Raw genomic sequence first — 17418 nt, 5'->3', positions numbered from 1 at the left:
CCAGGCAGCGGGGCACTTCTCAGCCTCCCAAGAGTGCAGGAATGCCTGAAGCTGCAGCTGCTGATTTGGGCAGCTACTGATTTGGGCAGCTGCAGCTGTGGGGGCAGGAGGAGGCTCCTGCCTGCTCCGTGGAGCAGGAGGCCTGGGTCTGCAGCCACACTTTGGGCAGGTGCAGCAGCACCAGGGAAGGCAGGGCTCCTGCCTGCTCCTGGCCCCCAAGAGCAGGGAGGCTGAGATCTGCAGCCACAACTTGGGCAGGGCTCCTGGCTGCTCTGTGGAGCATGCAGCCCTGGCTGTGCCCCCTCACAACCTGGGGAGGGGACTCCTGATCCTCGCTGGGCCTGGGCTGGCATCTGGGGTAGGGGCAACATTGCCACGAGCTGCCTCATTACCCCGGCACTCAGGGGTGGCCTGGGGCAGAGTGGATCACGGGCCTGGGGCCAAGCCATTTGGAGTGACAGGTTTGGCAATCACTCCGATGCCCAGGTGGACGCGAGGGAGGAGACCCCAGCAGCCCAGCGCAGATCCTCCTCCTCAGCCCCAGGAACTAGCACCCTCAGCAAGGTCCGCGCAGTGGCTGCGCCACTGGCTGGGTCCCTGCAGAGAGCACCACTCCCACTTCCCACCCCGGGCCCCCAAAATATGGCCCCAGATCTGCATCAGGCCCCTTTATCCCGCCATAAAAACTAGAAACAAGCTATCTGTGAAAATGCTTTGTGATGTGCCTGAAGGCGGTGCTCTCCCACTGCGCTGCTCCCCTGCTACAGGCGACCCAGCCCAACCCCATGGCACCGGCCCCCAAGACTGCAACTGTGGAGGGTGCTGTCCACCTCCTCCCTGCAACCTCCCTAAAGTGGCCAGCGTGATGGCAGCGGTCACACCAGACAGCCCACTGCTATCATCAGTATTACCATTAAGTGTATGTTACAGGTTTTGTTTGTTTTTGTTTTGTTTTTTGAGACGGAGTCTCGCTCTGTCACCCAGGCTGGAGTGCAGTGGCACGATCTCAGCTCACTGCAACCTCTGCCTCCCAGGTTCAAGCGATTCTCCTGCCTCAGCCTCCCGAGTATCTGGAACTACAGGCAGGTGCCACCATGCCCAGCTAACTTTTGTATTTTTAGTTTCACCATGTTGGCCGGCCTGTCTCGAACTCCTGACCTCAGGTGATCCGCCCTCCTCAGCCTCCCAAAATGCTGGGATTACAGACATGAGCCATCATGCCCAGCCTGTTACCGGTTTTACAGTTGTGCCAACATCCTTGGATATTCTACTTTTGTTTTTTTCAGTCTCTTTGTGGGCTGTAAGGAATCTTAATTATCCCACCAGGTCAAGGTTTGAGAGTGCCAAGAATAGAGTCATAGTATCAGTGGGGACCACAAGGGGAGCCTGAATTTCAAAACCCATCAGTATCAAGCACTCTTCACCCTCTCCCCTGGACTTCTACCCCGACCTGGCAGTAGAGACAGCACCTCAGCTTCCTTCCCCTGCTATAGTGGTGTCAAACAGAGCCAACTAAAACAAGATTTAAATTATATCCAGAGTCTCATAACCTAAAATACAACCCGTCCAGCTTTTTTTTTTTTTTTTGAGACAGGGTCTTGTTCTATCACTCAGGCTAGAGTGCAGTGATGTGATCCTGGTTCATCTCAACACACCTCCTGGGCCCAAGCAATTCTCCCACCTCAGCCTCCCAAGTAGCTGGGACTACAGGCACGCACTACCATGCCCCGCTAATTTTTATATTTTTTTTTGTAAAGAAAATGCATGGTTTTACCATGTTGCCCAGGCTGGTCTTGAGCTCCCGGGCTCAAGTGATCCACCCAACTCAGCTTCCCAAAGTGCTGGGATTACAGGTGTGAGCCACCGTGCCCAGCCATAAATTTCTATGTCCGATTAAAGCAAGATGTCTATCAGTCTACGTGTTTGTGCACATATGAGGAAGATCCATGTTTGGAAGGCGCCATTGATGGCACAAGGCAGAGCAGAGTGGTTCAGGACCAGCCATGTCAGAAAAACATATTTCAGCCGGGCACAGTGTCTCACACCTGTGATCCCAGCACTTTCGGAGGCTGAGGCGGGCAGATCACAAGGTCAGGAATTCCAGACCAGCCTGACCAACATGGTGAAACACCGTCTCTACTAAAAATACAAAAATTAGCTGGGTGTGGTGGCACGTGCCTGTAATCCCAGCTACTCAGTTGGCTGAGACAGGAGAATCGCTTAAATCTGGGAGGTGGAGGTTGCAGTGAGCTGAGATTGCGCCATTGCACTCCAGTGTGGATGACAGAGTGAGACTCCGTCTCAAAAAAAAAAAAAAAAAGAAAAGAAAAGAAAAGTAAAAGAAAAACATGAGTTTCTCTGTTTTCATAGCATGTAGGTGGGGGTGGCAAACCCAGCAGCAACTGTTGCTTGATTCGGGCTGCAGTGCTGAATCTGGGGGGCGAACACAGCACTGTTCTTCCCTCCCCATGCCTCGTGAGCATGTGGTGTTCTCTCCCCAGATGCTAGGGTTGCTCTCCTTGCATGGCCATAAAGTGCTGGCTCTCTGCGAGGCTGCAGCTGGACCTGGTGCTTGGAGACACCAGGAGCTGCAGGGACCCAAGAGGGAGTCATAGCCCTGGCTCAGGGAGCTCCCAGGTCTGGGCTCCCTGAAGGGCCACAGCTCTTCTCTCCTTCTCTTTGCCTGCAGCATGGTGAGCAAGGGGCATGTTTCAGCCCTGTTTGTGTTACAGCTCTTTTAGCCTCGCCATTTAGTGGGTCCCAAGTTCTTGTCCTGTGACCAGGAAGAATGAGGTACACAGACAAGTGAAGGGTGAGCAAGATGAAGAGGAGCTTTAGTGAGCAATGGAGCAGCTCAGTCTCCTGCAGCAGGCAGCTCCTCTCTGCATGCAGGTCATCCCAACAAGTGTCCAGCTCTCAACAGAGAGGGTAGCTCCTCTCTGGAGCTGGTCATCCCATCATCTGCTCCAGCTCTCAGCAGAAAGTATAGCTCCTCTCTGCACCTGGTTGTCCCATCATCTGCCCTGTGCTGGTTGAGCCTGGGGCTTTTATGGGCCACAGAGGGGAGGAAGTGCATGCTGATTGCTCCACAGGTGGCCATGAATAGGCCCCGAAAAGGCACCACAGGTTCCTCCTCTGATCCTGGGACTGGCAGCCCAGCCCCCAGCCTTCAGGCCCTCCCTGACCTCAAGGTGGGGCCTCACCAGGACCTGCCCCCTTCTGCCCAGGAGCCTGTCTTCCTCTTGCTGCCATCCATGGTGCCTAGGCTGATTATGCCAAAGGGCACCTGCAGGCCAGTACCAAGCTGCCCTCAGCACCCCCTCAGCTTTCCTCCTATGCTCATCAGTGCCCAAAGTCTGGAGGGGGCTGTGGCAGGGGGCTGGTGTGTCAGCACTGCCCCAGGCATGTGCACACCCAGCCAGGCTGGGTGACAGTGCCTAGGCTCGGCCCCAACTTTGCTCTAAGATTGCAGTGGGTGCTGACAGCAGGGAGAAGCCAGGGAGCAGGAGGAGGCACTTCTAAGCCTGTGAGGGCAGAGAGTGCCTTCCCAGCCCCTAAGAGTGCAGAGATGCCTGGGTCTGCAGCCATGGCTTGGGCGGCTGCAGCTATGCCTGGTGGGGTGGGGCTCTGGCCTCCTCCATGCAGCGGGAGCCCCAGGTCTGCAGCCATGACTTGGGCAGCTGCAACTGTGCCCAGAAAAGTGGGGCTCCTGCCTGCTGTAAGCACCTCCAAGAGCACATGGAGGCCAAGGTCCACAGCCACAACTTGGGCAGCTGCAGCTGCACCTGGGAGAGTGGGGTTTCTGCCCGCTCCATGGAGCAGGAGGCCTGGGTCCACAGCCATGACTTGGGTGGCTGCAGCTGCACCCGGGGAGCTCCTGCCCCACCAACTTGGAAGGGGCAGGGCTCCCACTTGTCCCCAGCTCCGACTGTCTAGTGGAGTGTGCAGCCCCAGCTGTGCCCCCCCGCCCTCCCACTTCAGCCCACGTGATGGCAGTGGCAGCTCCATACAGTCCACTGCTGCCATCATTACTATGAGCGTCTACATGAATAATGAATCACAGCTGCTAATGGACTTAGAAGGTTCCATTAGCAGCTGTGATTGAATTTCCAGAGTTCACAGCCCTATGAAGAGATTATCTTTAGTCTGCTGGTCTATAGTCTTCCAAGTGGCAGAGCAGGTGGCATTGTCAACAACTCCAGAGTCAGAAGACGTAGCATGTCCAGCCTTTAGAAATATTGTATAAAGCAGGGGTTGGAAAACTATAACCCACAGACCAAATCTGACCTATGTGCGCACGCGCGCGCACACACACACACACACACACACACACACACAACTATACATGGCCTGTTTTAAACAACCAATGAGTTAATAATGGTTTTTACATTTGTAAAACATTTTAAAGCACACATAGACACACAGACGCATAGACACACACACAGAGAAACGAATATGCAACAGAGATTATATGTGGTCCATAAAGCCTAAAATATTTACTACCTGGTGCTTATAGAAAAAGTTTGCCAATCCCTGGACTAAGGCAAGAGTAACAGCTTTCAGTTCAGCCCATTTTAAACCAGTGCTTATCACCACAGTTGCTAATGGAGTGGGATGGCTGGTGTCACCTTGTGTTGGGGACCAGCCTCAACACCACCCGTAGGGTACCCAAAGTCCGGTGGCAACGAAGGAATGAGAAGAGACAGGTTAAGAGCGCATAAAGGGTGGGGTGCCAGGGGGCCAACTGCACTTTTGGAGGCTGCAAAAGGTGCCAAACTCTGGTCTCCACACTATTTATTGAGTACAGTCACTTAGATCTAAGAAGCAGATATTCAGGGGTGAAACGGTGAAGGCGGGGCGGTGTGTCATACACCTAATCTATAGCAATGGCGGTTTAGGTAAATTTTCTTTGTGCTGAAGCAGCATAAACTTAACTACTGATTTATTCTTTAACTTATCGGAGAGCAGCTGTGGGGAGTGGGTGTAACTAGGAGCCGGCATATCTGGCCACATTCCAATGCTTCAAAGGAGTGTCTTTCTCCCTTGAGCACAGAGCAGGTCACGCTCTGGTCATGGGAACATGAAGGCAGTTAGAAGGCTTTCCTCGTCAGAGGCCTCCTGTGGCTTTCCACAACTTATCGTCCCATATTTTTTATGGCCAGTTTATGCAGGCACCTCACGAGCCCTTTTCCCAACGACCTTGTCATCACCAGCACCTTTTCTTTTCTTCTTTTGTAATTACTTTTTGTGTTGAACTCTTACAGATTCACAGGAAATTGAATAGTACATACAGTCCCACGTAACATTCATCCAGTATTCCCACAGTGGGAACATCTTATATAACCACAGTATAATATCAAAACCAGGAAAGTGACATGGGTACATTACTGTTAACTAGATTACAGAGGACCTTGTTCAGTATTCACTAGTTTTACATGCAGTCCTGTGTGTGTGTGCGTGCATGCATGTGCATGTGTGTTTCTGTGCAATCTGATCCATGTAAATATTTGTATACCTACCACCACAATCAAGATAGAGACCCACAAAGGAATCCCCTTGTGTTATCACTATAGTGGCATGCACACACATATACACATACATACACAAACATATCTGTCCCTTTGCAACTACCAATCTGTTCTCCATCTCTGTTGTTTTCTCATTGTAAGAATGTTATATAGGCCGGGCACTGTGGCTCACGCCTGTAATCACAGCACTTTGGGAGGCCAAGGTGGGTGGATCACCTGAGGTCAGGAGTTCAAGACCAGCCTGGCCAACATGGTGAAACCCCATCTCTACTAAAAATACAAAAATTAGCCAGGCATGGTAATGCACTCCTGTAATCCCAGCTACTTGGGAGGCTGAGGCAAGGAGAATTGCTTGAATCTGGGAGGCAGAGGTTGCAATGAGAGTGAGCCAAGATTGTACCACTGCACTCCAGCCTAGGTCACAGAGCAAGACTCTGTCTAAAAAAAAAAAAAAAAAAAAAAAGTTGGAATTGTACAGTATGAAATCTTTTGAGATGGACTTTTTTTCACTTAGCATAATGCCCTTGAGATTTATCCAGATTGTTGCATGTATCAATAGTTCTTTTTTCTTTTATTTCTTAACCCAGTAATATTCCTGTCTTAGTCCATTTTTTGTTGATTATAACAGAATACCTGAAACTGGGTAATTTATGAAGAAACAAAATTTATTTCTTACAGTTCTGAGGCTGAGACTGTGGGGTGCTTCTGATGAGAGCCTTCTTGCTAGTAGGGACCCTACGGGGTGTTGAGGCAGCATGGGGCATCCCATGGCAAGGGGGCTGAGGATGCTAACTAAAGTCTCTCTTCCTCTTCTTATAAAGCCACCAGTCCTACTACCATGATAACCCATTAATCTATTAACCCATTAATTCATGAATGTATTAATTTATTTATGAGAACAGAGCTCTCACGACCCAATCGCACTTTTTTTTTTTTTTTTGACAAAGTTTTGCTCTTGTTGCCCAGGCTGGAGAGCAATGGTGTGATCTCGGCTCATTGCAACCTCCACCTGCCGGGTTCAAGTGATTCTCCTGCCTCAGCCTCCCGAGTAGCTGGGATTACGGGCGCCCACCACCATAGCCAGCTAATTTTTTGTACTTTTAGTAGAGACGGGGTTTCATCATGTTGGCCATGCTGGTCTCGAACTCCTGACCTTGGGTGATCCACCCGCCTCGGCCTCCCAAAGAGCTGGGATTATAGGCGTGAGCCACCATGCCCAGCCAATTTTTTTAAAGGAAAGGAAAAATAAGAAAAATGAAATGCCCTATGACTTTGGACATCAGCATAAAACTCAGCAACTCTTTGCTCTTAGTCTCTACATTATGGTTGCTATTACTGTTCATAGGAGCCCGCTACTCCCTGGGAGAGGCAGGCCCTCAGGAAAATCACAGAACAGGATCCCTGTTCCGCTAAAGGGCTGCTCTGTGACTGACAGGTGCGGGAGAAAAAGTGCACGAAAGAGGACAAACGGGGAGGGCGCGCCCTCTGGTGGCTGAAGGAGGGAACCGCGTAGCATCTTTTCTCCGGCGCCAAGACCAAGCTGAGGATGCCACCTGGGAGCCTGTTTCCCTGACCCGCAGCAGGCCAGTCGGGTCATCCACATGAAATATCGTATATCTGGCTTTTAAAAATAGTTATTAGATGTTTGTTAATTTTCTTCCTGTCTTCCCCACTAGAATGTGGGTACAGGAACTCCTGGGGGTTTTGTTGTTGTTTTGTTTTGTTTTTTTTAGACAGGGTCTGGCTCTGTTGCTCAGGCTGGAGTGCAGTAGCGCGATCTCAGCTCACTACAACCTCTGCCTCCTGGGCTCAAGCGATTCTCCTGCCTCAGCCTCCCAAGTAGCTGGGATTACAGGCACCCGCCACCATGCCTGGCTAATTTTTGTATTTTTAGGGGAGACAGGGTTTCATCGTTTTGGCCAGGCTGGTCTCGAACTCCTGATCTCAAGTGATTTGCCCACCTCGGCCTTCCAAAGTGCTGGGATTACAGGTGTGAGCCACCACGCCCGGCCAAGGAGGAGTTTTTTAACTGACTTAATTGTAACATATTAAACCAGGGCAGCTAGTGAGTCTGATATTTAAAACTTCAATTTTCTAAAACATATAGGGAGTAAATCTAATTTCACCCATCCAAAAAAAAAAAAGTGCACAAGTAATACAGTCTCTCAGGATTAAAGGCAACATAATAATCACTCATTCAAGTTGCAGTAAATGCTCACAAGGCATGTTTCAATTTTCGGCCGAGAAGATACACAATAGGCCCAGTGCAGTGTCTCATGTCCATAATCTCACCATTTTGAGAGGCCGAGGCAGGAGGATCCCTTGAGCCCAGGAGTTCGAGTCTGCAATGAGCTATGATGGTGCCACTGCCCTCCAGCCTGGGTGACAAAGCAAGACTGTCTCTAAAATGAAATTTAAAATAAAAATAAATATAGAGAGTGAGGCGGGAGCCAGAATTTGAGGGCTGAGGAAGGAAGTCAGGGAGCCAGGCAGGCCAGGTCTTACCTTAGCTTCTTTCCTCGAGGTCACAGAGGTGCCGGGCAGAACCAGCTCACAGGGACAGGATACACAGCTACGCACAAAACTTATGGACTATATGAGATGCTCCATCATCCACAATGCAAAAGGCCCCGTGCCACAAGGATAGCAAGCTCGCCCTGTTGGAGTCAGAGCGAGAAGCTCAGGGGCTACCCTGAACTGGACAGCTGGATCCTGGGTGTTCGGCTTGACCACTTGGCCCATTGAGATGATCTTCAACTTTATTTAAAGTGTTTGTATTTTATGTAAAAATAAGTAAGTAAATATGGCTCACACCTGTATGTAAAAATAAGTAAGTATGGCTCACACCTGTATGTAAAAATAAGTAAGTAAGTATGGCTCACACCTGTATGTAAAAATAAGTAAGTAAATATGGCTCACACCTGTATGTAAAAATAAGTAAGTAAATATGGCTCACACCTGTAATCCCAGCACTTTGGGAGGCCAAGGCAGGCAGATCACCTGAGGTCAGGAGTTCGAGACCAGCCTGGCCAACATAGTGAAACTCCATCTCTACTAAAAAAAAAAAAAAAATACAAAAACTAGCTGAGCATGGTGGTGGGCACCTGTCATCCCAGCTACTCGGGAAGCTGAGGCAAGAGAATTGCTTGAACCCAAGAGGCGGAGGATGTGGTGAGCCAAGATTGTGCCACTGCACTCCAGCCTGGGCAAGAGAGTGAAACTGTCTCAAAAAATAAATAAGTAAATACTTTTTTTAAAGATACAGACTAAATAAAACTCTCACAATGGAAGGCTTCACTCCAGCTGGCTAATGTTTATATTCTTAGTGTCTTTAAGGAATCTGTGCCTCAAACGAAAGCACAGGCAAAAGAAAGGGAAAAAAGAAAATTAAAATTAAAAAAAGGAATCTGATGTGTAGATAGTCTTGTCTTTTTACAAAAGGCTGGCTTGGTGCTTTGTTATCTTAAAGCTAAGGTACGAAGTTCCTGAATTAGTTCCAGGTTCCTCTATTTAAAACTTACACCCGGTGCGTCTGAAGTCCCCAAGGGAACAGGGTAGTCAAAGCATGTTCAAGGGAGGCAAGAAGGGGAGAGTGGCTGCAGGAGTCAGAAAGAGGTTTTTGGGAGTAAGCAAGGTGAGGCTGGGATGGGGGCAGCCCATACTGTAGGCAGCCCATGCCGTTGGCCATGGGGAGGAGCTTGGGCCTCATTCTAGGAATCACGAGATGCCACTGAAAAATGTGACTCATTTTTGAGGGTGACTGCAGAAAAGACCTGAGCAGAGCTTTGGCCTCACAGAGGCCAGCGTGCATCCTGGGAGGTCACTGAAGAGGCAGGGCAAAATCCAGGTGAAAGGAGGCGGTGTCTGGACCAGGGTGCAGAGAATGGAATTAGATAGAAGAGTTCTAATTCATCACAGTGGCATTCTGGTGGGTTGCATATCCATTCAATCAAGTAGCTATTTAGTGAACACCTACCATGTGCTGGGCATTCTTTTGGGTACTGGGTACAACAAAGGAAGGAACAGGAATTAGTCAAGGATGGTGCTCAAATGTATGGCTTTTGTGATGGGAAGATGGTGATACCATTCCCTTAGACAGGAACTCCTGCGAGAGTGCTGATGTGGAGGAGAAGGTCATGAGTCATTTTGCATTGGAGGTGCCTGTGGGACATCCAAGTGGAGGCGTCAAGTGGCCAGGTGGATACACAGATCCAGAACTCAACTGAGAGCTCCGGACTAGACATTGAAATTCAGGAATCCTCTGTATTTTGACTGTGGCTGAAGCCATTATGTGGATAAGATCACTCAGAACAAAATATATGGTGTGAGGGTCCAGGAGGGAAGAATTATTCTGAAAAAAAGAGAGAGAAAAAAAAAGACCAGCCAGAGAAGCAGAAGGAAAATCAAGGCAGTCTTACATCACAAAAGCTAAGGGAAATAAGTATTTTGAGAAGGAGGAAGTGGTCGACTGTGTCAATTGCTATCCAATTGCCCAAGATCATGCAGCTAATAACGGGTAGGATGGAAATTTAAAACCAGGTCTACCTATATAATAAACAGAACCTGGGCAAACGGCTAGACATCTGGAAACAAGGTCAGACCCCTACCTCACACCACATGAAAGTATACATTTTAGCCAAGGTAAAGATCTAAAAGTAAAACACAAAATAATCTTTTTTAAATAGAAAAAGTTTTACAATCTTAGTGTGAAAAGTCTCTCTTAAGACAGGAAACATAGAAACCATAAAAGAAAAATCTAGATATTTTTTAACAGATTAGAGGAAAAGCTTTGCAGCACATTCGATAAGACGTGGGGTTAATATCCCCCATATACAACTCAACAAGAAAATGATCAGAAGAGATGAACAGACAGTTTGAAGATGGATGCTGATAGCCATAAATATGTAAAAAGATAATCACCTCTCTAATGTTCAAGGAAATGCAAATAAAGCAATAATGAGATCTTGTTCTTTGGATTAGTAAAACATTTAAAAACTGATCACATTGTGGGAAAAGTAAATACTAAAATCTTTTTGGTATTGTATTTACCAATTCCTATTAAAATTTTAAGTGTAGCTCTACTTCTTAATCCAGGCACTGGATACACAGGTGCATTCACTTCGTGAAAATTCATAAGCTCACTACTCTATCAACTCTATAAAAAATGTGTTTATACAGTTTTTATATTACATTATTCTTTAATGCTTCTAAAAAAAACTGAAATACACAAAATGTACACACCCAAGAACTCAAAAATCCCAATTATGGGATTCTTTTGTTCATTTTGCAAATAATAACAAAAAGGCAAACAACCCAATTTTTTTTTAATAGGCAATGGATATGAATAGGTAACTGACAAAAGAGCAAGCCCAAATATAGACAGCAAATACAGAAAAATACCCAGTCTCCTGAGTGGGTATAAAAATGCCAAAGGAGCTGTCACTTTATACTTATAAATTTAAGAAGTGATAACACTGGCCAGGCAAGGTGCCTCATGCCTGTAATCCCAGCACTTTGGGAGGCTGAGGTGGGTGGATCACCTGAGCTCAGAAGTCCAAGATCAGCTTGGCCAACATGGCGAAACCCCGTTTCTACTACAAATACAAAAATTAGCCAGGTGTGGTGGCACACGCCTGTAATCCCAGCTACTTGGGAGGCTGAGGCAGGAGAATGGCTTGAACCCAGGAGGTGGAGGTTGCAGTGAGACAAGATCGTGCCACTGCACTCCAGCCTGAGTGACAGAGCGAGACTCTGACTCAAAAAAAAAAAAAAAAAAAAAAAAAAGAAGTGATAACACCCACTTCTGGGGTCAGGGTGAGGAGGCTCCAAAACATTACTGGTGAAAAATAGGAATTATTAATAGCTTCTTGGGGAAAACAATCTGGTAGTATTAATTAAATATGTATACTCATTGACCTAATAACTCTGTGTTTATAATTTACTTATAAATGCACCAGCACATAGAGATATATGTCTGAAAATATTTTGCGTAGTGTGGGGAAAATACTGCAAAACCTTCAAAAACTAAAAGATCTACAATGCTGAACTGATACTATAGCATATTGTGCAACTATTATAAAGAATAAATTAGAATTAGATGTACTGCCCTGGCGAGATGCCCATGAAATATTAGGTGACAAAAGGTAAATTGATGCACATGGTTTTGATTTTTTTTTTTAATGTCCTTATATAAGTTTGTAGGGAGGAGAATACGGTTTATAACTCTGCAGGCAGAAAGCCTGTAGCCAAACCCTGGCTTCACCACCTCCTATGTGTGATCATCTCCCCGGGCCTCAGTTCCATCAACTGTAAGAGGGGTTAATAATAACATGCACCTTGCAAGCTTGTCGTGAGTATATGATAATTTCTGAAAAGTGCTACAGATGCCTGGTGCACAGTTCAGTTACAGCATGAGTACAATGTATGTGAGAATGCAGGACATGGAAGATTAAAACACACCACACTGGTCAGGCGCAGTGGCTCATGCCTATAGTAATCCCAGCACTCTGGAACACTGGCAGGTGGCTCACCTGAGGTCAGGAGTTCGAGACCAGCCAGGCCAACATGGCAAAACCCCGTCTCTACCAAAAATATAAAAATTAGCTGGGCTAATTTTTAGCTGGGTGGTGGTGTGCGCTTGTAATCCCAGCTACTCAGGAGGGATTAGCTGGGTGGTGGTGTGCACTTGTAATCCCAGCTACTCAGGAGGCTGAGGCAGGAGAATCACTTGAAGCCAGGAGGCGGAGGTTGCAGTGGCCCAAGATCGCACCATTGCACTCCAGCCTGGGTGACAAGAATAAAACTCCATCTCAAACAAACAAACAAAAAAAGTAAAATATTATTTATAAAATATAAAATTAAAATAATTTTTTTAAATACACATTTTTAAAAACCACTTGCAGGCTCTCACACACTGCGTATCCAAGATTCACACGCAGGCAGCCTGGCTCTAGACATGGGGCTCCGGTGCCTCCGGTGTATCCGCCCGTGACTTCCCTGCTCCCAACCTCAGTTTACTCCACTGTAAAATGGGCTTCCAGATACTCACCTCTTGAGTTTGCTGCAAGGGTAAATGGCATCAGGCTTGGACCTGGGAGAAGGAAGTGCTTTTAAAATGGGCACCTTTGTTACCTCAGTCCTTGCGGGGAAAAGATGTGCCAATGCCCCGGGCCTCTGCGATGTAAGTTCCTGTTGAGTTGTTCAATGTTCCACTGAGAGGAGAGACAAGCAGGACCGGGATCCCGGCCCCGGGTCTTCCAGAAACGGTGGGGCGAAGCGCCCAGGGGCCTGTGCGACCCTCCCTGCTGAGCGAGGGGGCCTGTCATTGCCGTGGGAGTGACCCAGACCCCAACCACAGTGCGTCCCGCCCTGGCCCAGCCAGAGAAGGAAGCTGAGTCTGGGGTCTGCTGGGCCAGCAGGAAGTCCCAGCAGGGTGTGAAGCAAGACTTTCCAGGCCACTCCCGGAATCCCCCAGGAGATAAAGGCGGCCCCTCCACCGGGCGCTCCTAGCGGTCTCCCCGCCCCTGCCGCCTTGCCGCTATGTCCCGCCGCTGCGCGCTGCTTGCCTGGGCTCTCCTCGGCCTCCTTCGACTCGGAGCGGCTCAGGAGACAGAAGACCCGGCCTGCTGCAGCCCCATAGTGCCCCGGAACGAGTGGAGGGCCCTGGCATCAGACTGCGCCCAGCGCCTGAGCCTGCCCTTACGCTATGTGGTGGTGTCGCACACGGCGGGCAGCAGCTGCAACGCCCCAGCCTCGTGCCAGCAGCAGGCCCGGAATGTGCAGCACTACCACATGAAGACACAGGGCTGGTGCGACGTGGGCTACAAGTGAGTGTGGCGGGAAGGCACGGGCTGGACTGGGGACCCCAGGGGCAAAGGTGTGCAAGTGCCCGCCAGCGGGACCGGTTCTAGGCCCGGTGCTGAGGCCACCTGGCTGACACCCTGGGCAGCTTACTGAACCTCACAAGGTCATTTCTTCCTCGGGTCACCACGTGGGCCGGGGCAGGTGCTCACAGCACAAAGATGCGTGAGGAGGGGGCATGGGCTGAAATCTAAGCCCCTCCCGGGAAGAAGGGGCACAGCCTTTGCCTAACGCACACCAAGGTGTCCGCGACGCCTTATGAAGGCGCCCCTTCCTGATGCCTGGTGCCTTTGTTAGGAGGCGGAAAAGCAGGCTGACCCAGTGCGGAGCTGGGTTCCAGGGTCAGTCAGCTCCGCTTATTGCTGGCTGAGGCCTGGGGCGTGTCCTCCCAGCTTCGGCTTCCTCCTCGGCAAAGTCAGTGGTATCGCGGCCCATCTGCTCCTTAGATGCGCCAATACAGGCAAAGCACCTAGGAACTGCCTGGCACACGGGGGCCCGCAAAGCCATGGGCTATTGCCATTAGGCACCTACTATGTGCCAGGCAGTGTGCCAGATGTGGCATGGAGAATGGCGCCACTCTAGCTTCCTGGGGTTGAAAGACCAGCAGGGAGAAACAAGCCAAGGCCACAGGCGAATTCAGACGGTGACAGAGGCGATGGATAAAAGGAAAGAGGTGAGGGAGGGTGACCTCAGGCTGGGACCAGACCCACACAGGCTCCTTGGAAGGGTGGGGCAAGGGAAGGCCTCCCTGAGAGTGGCTGCCTTGGCTCTGGGATGGGGGAGCAGACAGAGGAGTGCAGGTGGCAGGGGGTGCTGGGGGCAAAGCCAAGGGGTTGATTTGGGGGGGGGGGGTCCCGTGGGAAGGACAGGGTGGCTGAACATAGCCGGGCGAGCGGAATGAAATGAGGAAAGGGCCGGACCAGGCAGGGCCTTGTGGACCACAGTGAGGACTGCAGCTTTTACTCCGAGATGGGAGCCATGGGAGGCTTCCGCCCGCAGACCACGGACCAGGGCTAGTGTAGGTACAAGAGACTCCCTCTGGCTGCCGTGGGGAGAACAGACTCTAAGGGGTGCCAGCTGAAGCAGGTCCCAGGCCATGCCTACCAGCTACCTCCTCCTTATAACGGGCTGCAGTCCAGCCTGAGGGTTTCCACAGGGAGGGAACGTTTGAATCCTGCAGGCTCTCAGCCCAGGTAAGCATCAGAATCCCCTGCAGAGCCTACTGGAGGAACACGCAGGTCCCCAGAGCCCCTTCAATAGACCCCACCCAGAGGGCACATGTTCTCAGGACCTCCTAAGGCTATGTCTCACTCACACACACACACACGCAAAAAAAAACCCACCCAGAGAAGTCTAGAAGTTTCCAAAGGTATTCCCAGCCCTTCCAGTTGAAGATTTTATCAAAGACTCCAACTTCAACGTTTTGTTTCCAAGACTCAGGTGCTCCGATTCTAAGTGTTCCCATGAGGTCACGAAGGCCGGAGCCTCGGGTCCACATCACCACATACAGAAGCAGCTGCTGTCTGGCCCTCAGCTTTTAGGATTCAGAATCTGGTTCTAATGTTCTGAATCACCTTTCCATGTCACGTCACGTTCTCTCTCTGAGCCTCATTTCTTCACCTGTAAATGGGGCTTTTGACTGTACCCGCTTGGCGATGGTGACTGAGGTTTAAATGAGATGTATTCATGCAACAAATGACCAGGGAGAACCAACCACCCCTGACCCCACCACCATCATGCCAGGCCCCGGGAATATGGCAGGGCCACAACCAGCCAGTCCCAGCAGCCAGCATCACTGGGGCCAGATTCTGGGAGCTGGCTTCCTAAGCAGCAGATTCAGGTCTCGAGATTCGGAAGTTCCGACATTCTGTGAGTCATTAATGACACTGTGAGTGCGAGGGCTGAGTTGGCACATACTGCAGCTCCAAGGCACTGATCTTCTAGTTCATTCCCATTTGCCAAGTCAGACACGCTCAATCAGATGTGCTGAATGAATCAGCCTTAAGGATCTGCTGCCAGGCTTGGAAACCTCAAAGAGGCAGGTGCTGGGGCTCCAGGGTCGGTATCTGGTTATGACCCCAACTTTGAGTTTCTGATCCTGTCCCGCAGTGGACCCCGAGGGCAGGAAGCAAGCTGGGGCAAGGGCAGAGTTCTGAGAGGCAGGGGGCTCTGAGGAGCTTGTACAAATTATGCCGCTTTCTGAGTCTCTGCTCTCTCTCTGCTTAAGATAAGGATGATAAGAGTCCTTGCCTCGGCCGGGCACTGTGACTCATGACTGTAATCCCAGCACTTTGGGAGGCCAAAGGCGGGCAGATCACCTGAGGTCGGGAGTTCGAGACCAGCCTGGCCAACATGGTGAAACCCCATCTCTACTAATAATACAAAAATTAGCCGAGTGTGGTGGCACATGCTTGTAATCCCTGGTACTCAGGAGGCTGAGGCACGAGAATCGCTTGAACCCAGGAGGCAGAGGTTGCGGTGAGCTGAGATCACGCCACTGCACTCCAGCCTGGGCAACAAGAGTGAAACTCCGTCTCAAAAAAAAAAAAAAAAAAAGTCCCTGCCTCAGAGGGCTGTCCTGCAAGGATTCAGTAAAACAAGACTTCCACAAATCCTCTACGGAGGCAGGAGAGAGCAAGGCACAAGATCATGTGGGTGGGGACCACGGAGGCCTGGTTAAAAACCCCAGCTGTGCCCTAGACGGGCTGTGTGACCCCGGGGCAGGTGATTCTACCGCTCTGATTCTGTCTATATAAAACGGGGGTGGTAGTGACTCACAGGGTTGCTGTGAGGATGAAAAAAAGGTGTATGCAGAGCTGTGCCTGGCGCATGGCAGGGGCCCAATAAATGACCACAGTCATTGTTACTATCGTGGGAAATTAATGGGTGAGAAGCATGCTGGGGAAGTTGTGTGCACCATGGCAGGAACAGAGACAGGGTGAGTGGAGGAAGGAGGAGGAGTCCTCCTCGGGAAACCCTCCCTCACTCATCAAGCCCCCCGACCTCCCCATGCAGCTTCCTGATTGGAGAAGACGGGCTCGTATACGAGGGCCGTGGCTGGAACTTCATGGGTGCCCACTCAGGTCACTTATGGAACCCCATGTCCATTGGCATCAGCTTCATGGGCAACTACATGGGTGAGTGACTGTCCAGCCAGTCGGGATGGGGGCTGACACGGAGCCCTACACTATCACTGCCCTTCGGTGAAGCCCCTGCCTAACTCCTACCTCTGCCTCCTCCAGATCGGGTGCCCCCACCCCAGGCCATCCGGGCAGCCCAGGGTCTATTGGCCTGCGGCGTGGCTCAGGGAGCCCTGAGGTCCAACTATGTGCTCAAAGGACACCGGGATGTGCAGCGTACACTCTCTCCAGGCGACCAGCTCTACAACCTCATCCAGAATTGGCCACACTACCGCTCCCCCTGAGGCCCTGCTGATCTGCACCCCATTCCTCTCCTCCCATGGCCGAAAACCCCACTGCCTCCTTCTCCAATAAAGATGCAGCTCAAAATGTGTTCCTCAGCAGGTCCCACCACACACCTCCCCTCCTTCTCTCCCTCCCACAAGATCAAAGCCCTCCCACGCCTTCCCCTCCCAGCACTCTCCTCACTGGTGCTTGGAACCCAGAGGCCCCGGCCCTGAACCAAGACCCCGGAGATCCCAGCTCGAGAGCAACACCACAGCTCAGAACCCAGAGGTCTCAGGTCAGAGCCCAGGAATCAGCACCAAGGCGGCCTGGATGTCACCAACAGAGGGTCCTGGGGGTCCTCCTGGGCAGTGAACCACGCTGCAAGACACCCCCTTCCCACCACACAGCCAAAGGCATCCTGCGAAGAAACTGTGCTTGGACTCCTTTGGGGACGGGCTGCTCACTACTCCTCCCAGGTCTGCCCTTGCACTGTTTAGAGAATGTACAAGCTTCTCCTAGGCCTGAGTCCCAATCTGCCTCTGAGGCACAGACACACAGGTCCCAATTATACCCCCCAATTTCTCTTCCTCCACATTTCTCCCCACTCCACCCTCACCCTTTAG

At 50.4% G+C, this 17418-nt stretch overlaps 1 protein-coding gene and 1 long non-coding RNA gene across 2 annotated transcripts; one reads left to right on the top strand and one right to left on the bottom strand.

Moving 5' to 3' along the window:
- Window positions 1-7591: 7591 nt before the first annotated feature.
- Window positions 7592-8372, bottom strand: LOC115830928. The gene is made up of 2 exons (XR_004026479.1): window positions 8034-8372; window positions 7592-7930 (listed from the first exon to the last, which is right to left on the bottom strand). It is a non-coding gene; the product is annotated as an uncharacterized LOC115830928 (long non-coding RNA).
- Window positions 8373-12376: 4004 nt separating this feature from the next.
- Window positions 12377-17376, top strand: PGLYRP1 (peptidoglycan recognition protein 1). The gene is made up of 3 exons (XM_003277601.3): window positions 12377-13354; window positions 16404-16525; window positions 16631-17376. Exons 1-3 carry the CDS (start codon window positions 13068-13070, stop codon window positions 16810-16812), a joined length of 591 nt encoding a protein of 196 aa, XP_003277649.2. The 5' UTR covers window positions 12377-13067; the 3' UTR covers window positions 16813-17376.
- The last annotated feature ends 42 nt before the right edge of the window (window positions 17377-17418 follow it).

The sequence above is a fragment of the Nomascus leucogenys genome, chromosome 17, assembly GCF_006542625.1.
Source record: "Nomascus leucogenys isolate Asia chromosome 17, Asia_NLE_v1, whole genome shotgun sequence".
In the NCBI taxonomy this organism is placed as follows: domain Eukaryota; kingdom Metazoa; phylum Chordata; class Mammalia; order Primates; family Hylobatidae; genus Nomascus; species Nomascus leucogenys.
The sequence above is the reverse complement of the archived record's forward strand: the minus strand, read 5'-3'. Positions and strand labels throughout refer to the sequence as shown.

Bases quoted from the DNA above. Each gene is read 5' to 3' on its own strand.
- PGLYRP1 (XM_003277601.3), top strand. From the start codon at position 13,068: ATGTCCCGCCGCTGCGCGCTGCTTGCCTGGGCTCTCCTCGGCCTCCTT. The intron at 13,355-16,403 runs GTGAGTGTGGCG...CTCCCCATGCAG, and splicing joins TGGTGCGACGTGGGCTACAA to CTTCCTGATTGGAGAAGACG. The intron at 16,526-16,630 runs GTGAGTGACTGT...TGCCTCCTCCAG, and splicing joins CTTCATGGGCAACTACATGG to ATCGGGTGCCCCCACCCCAG.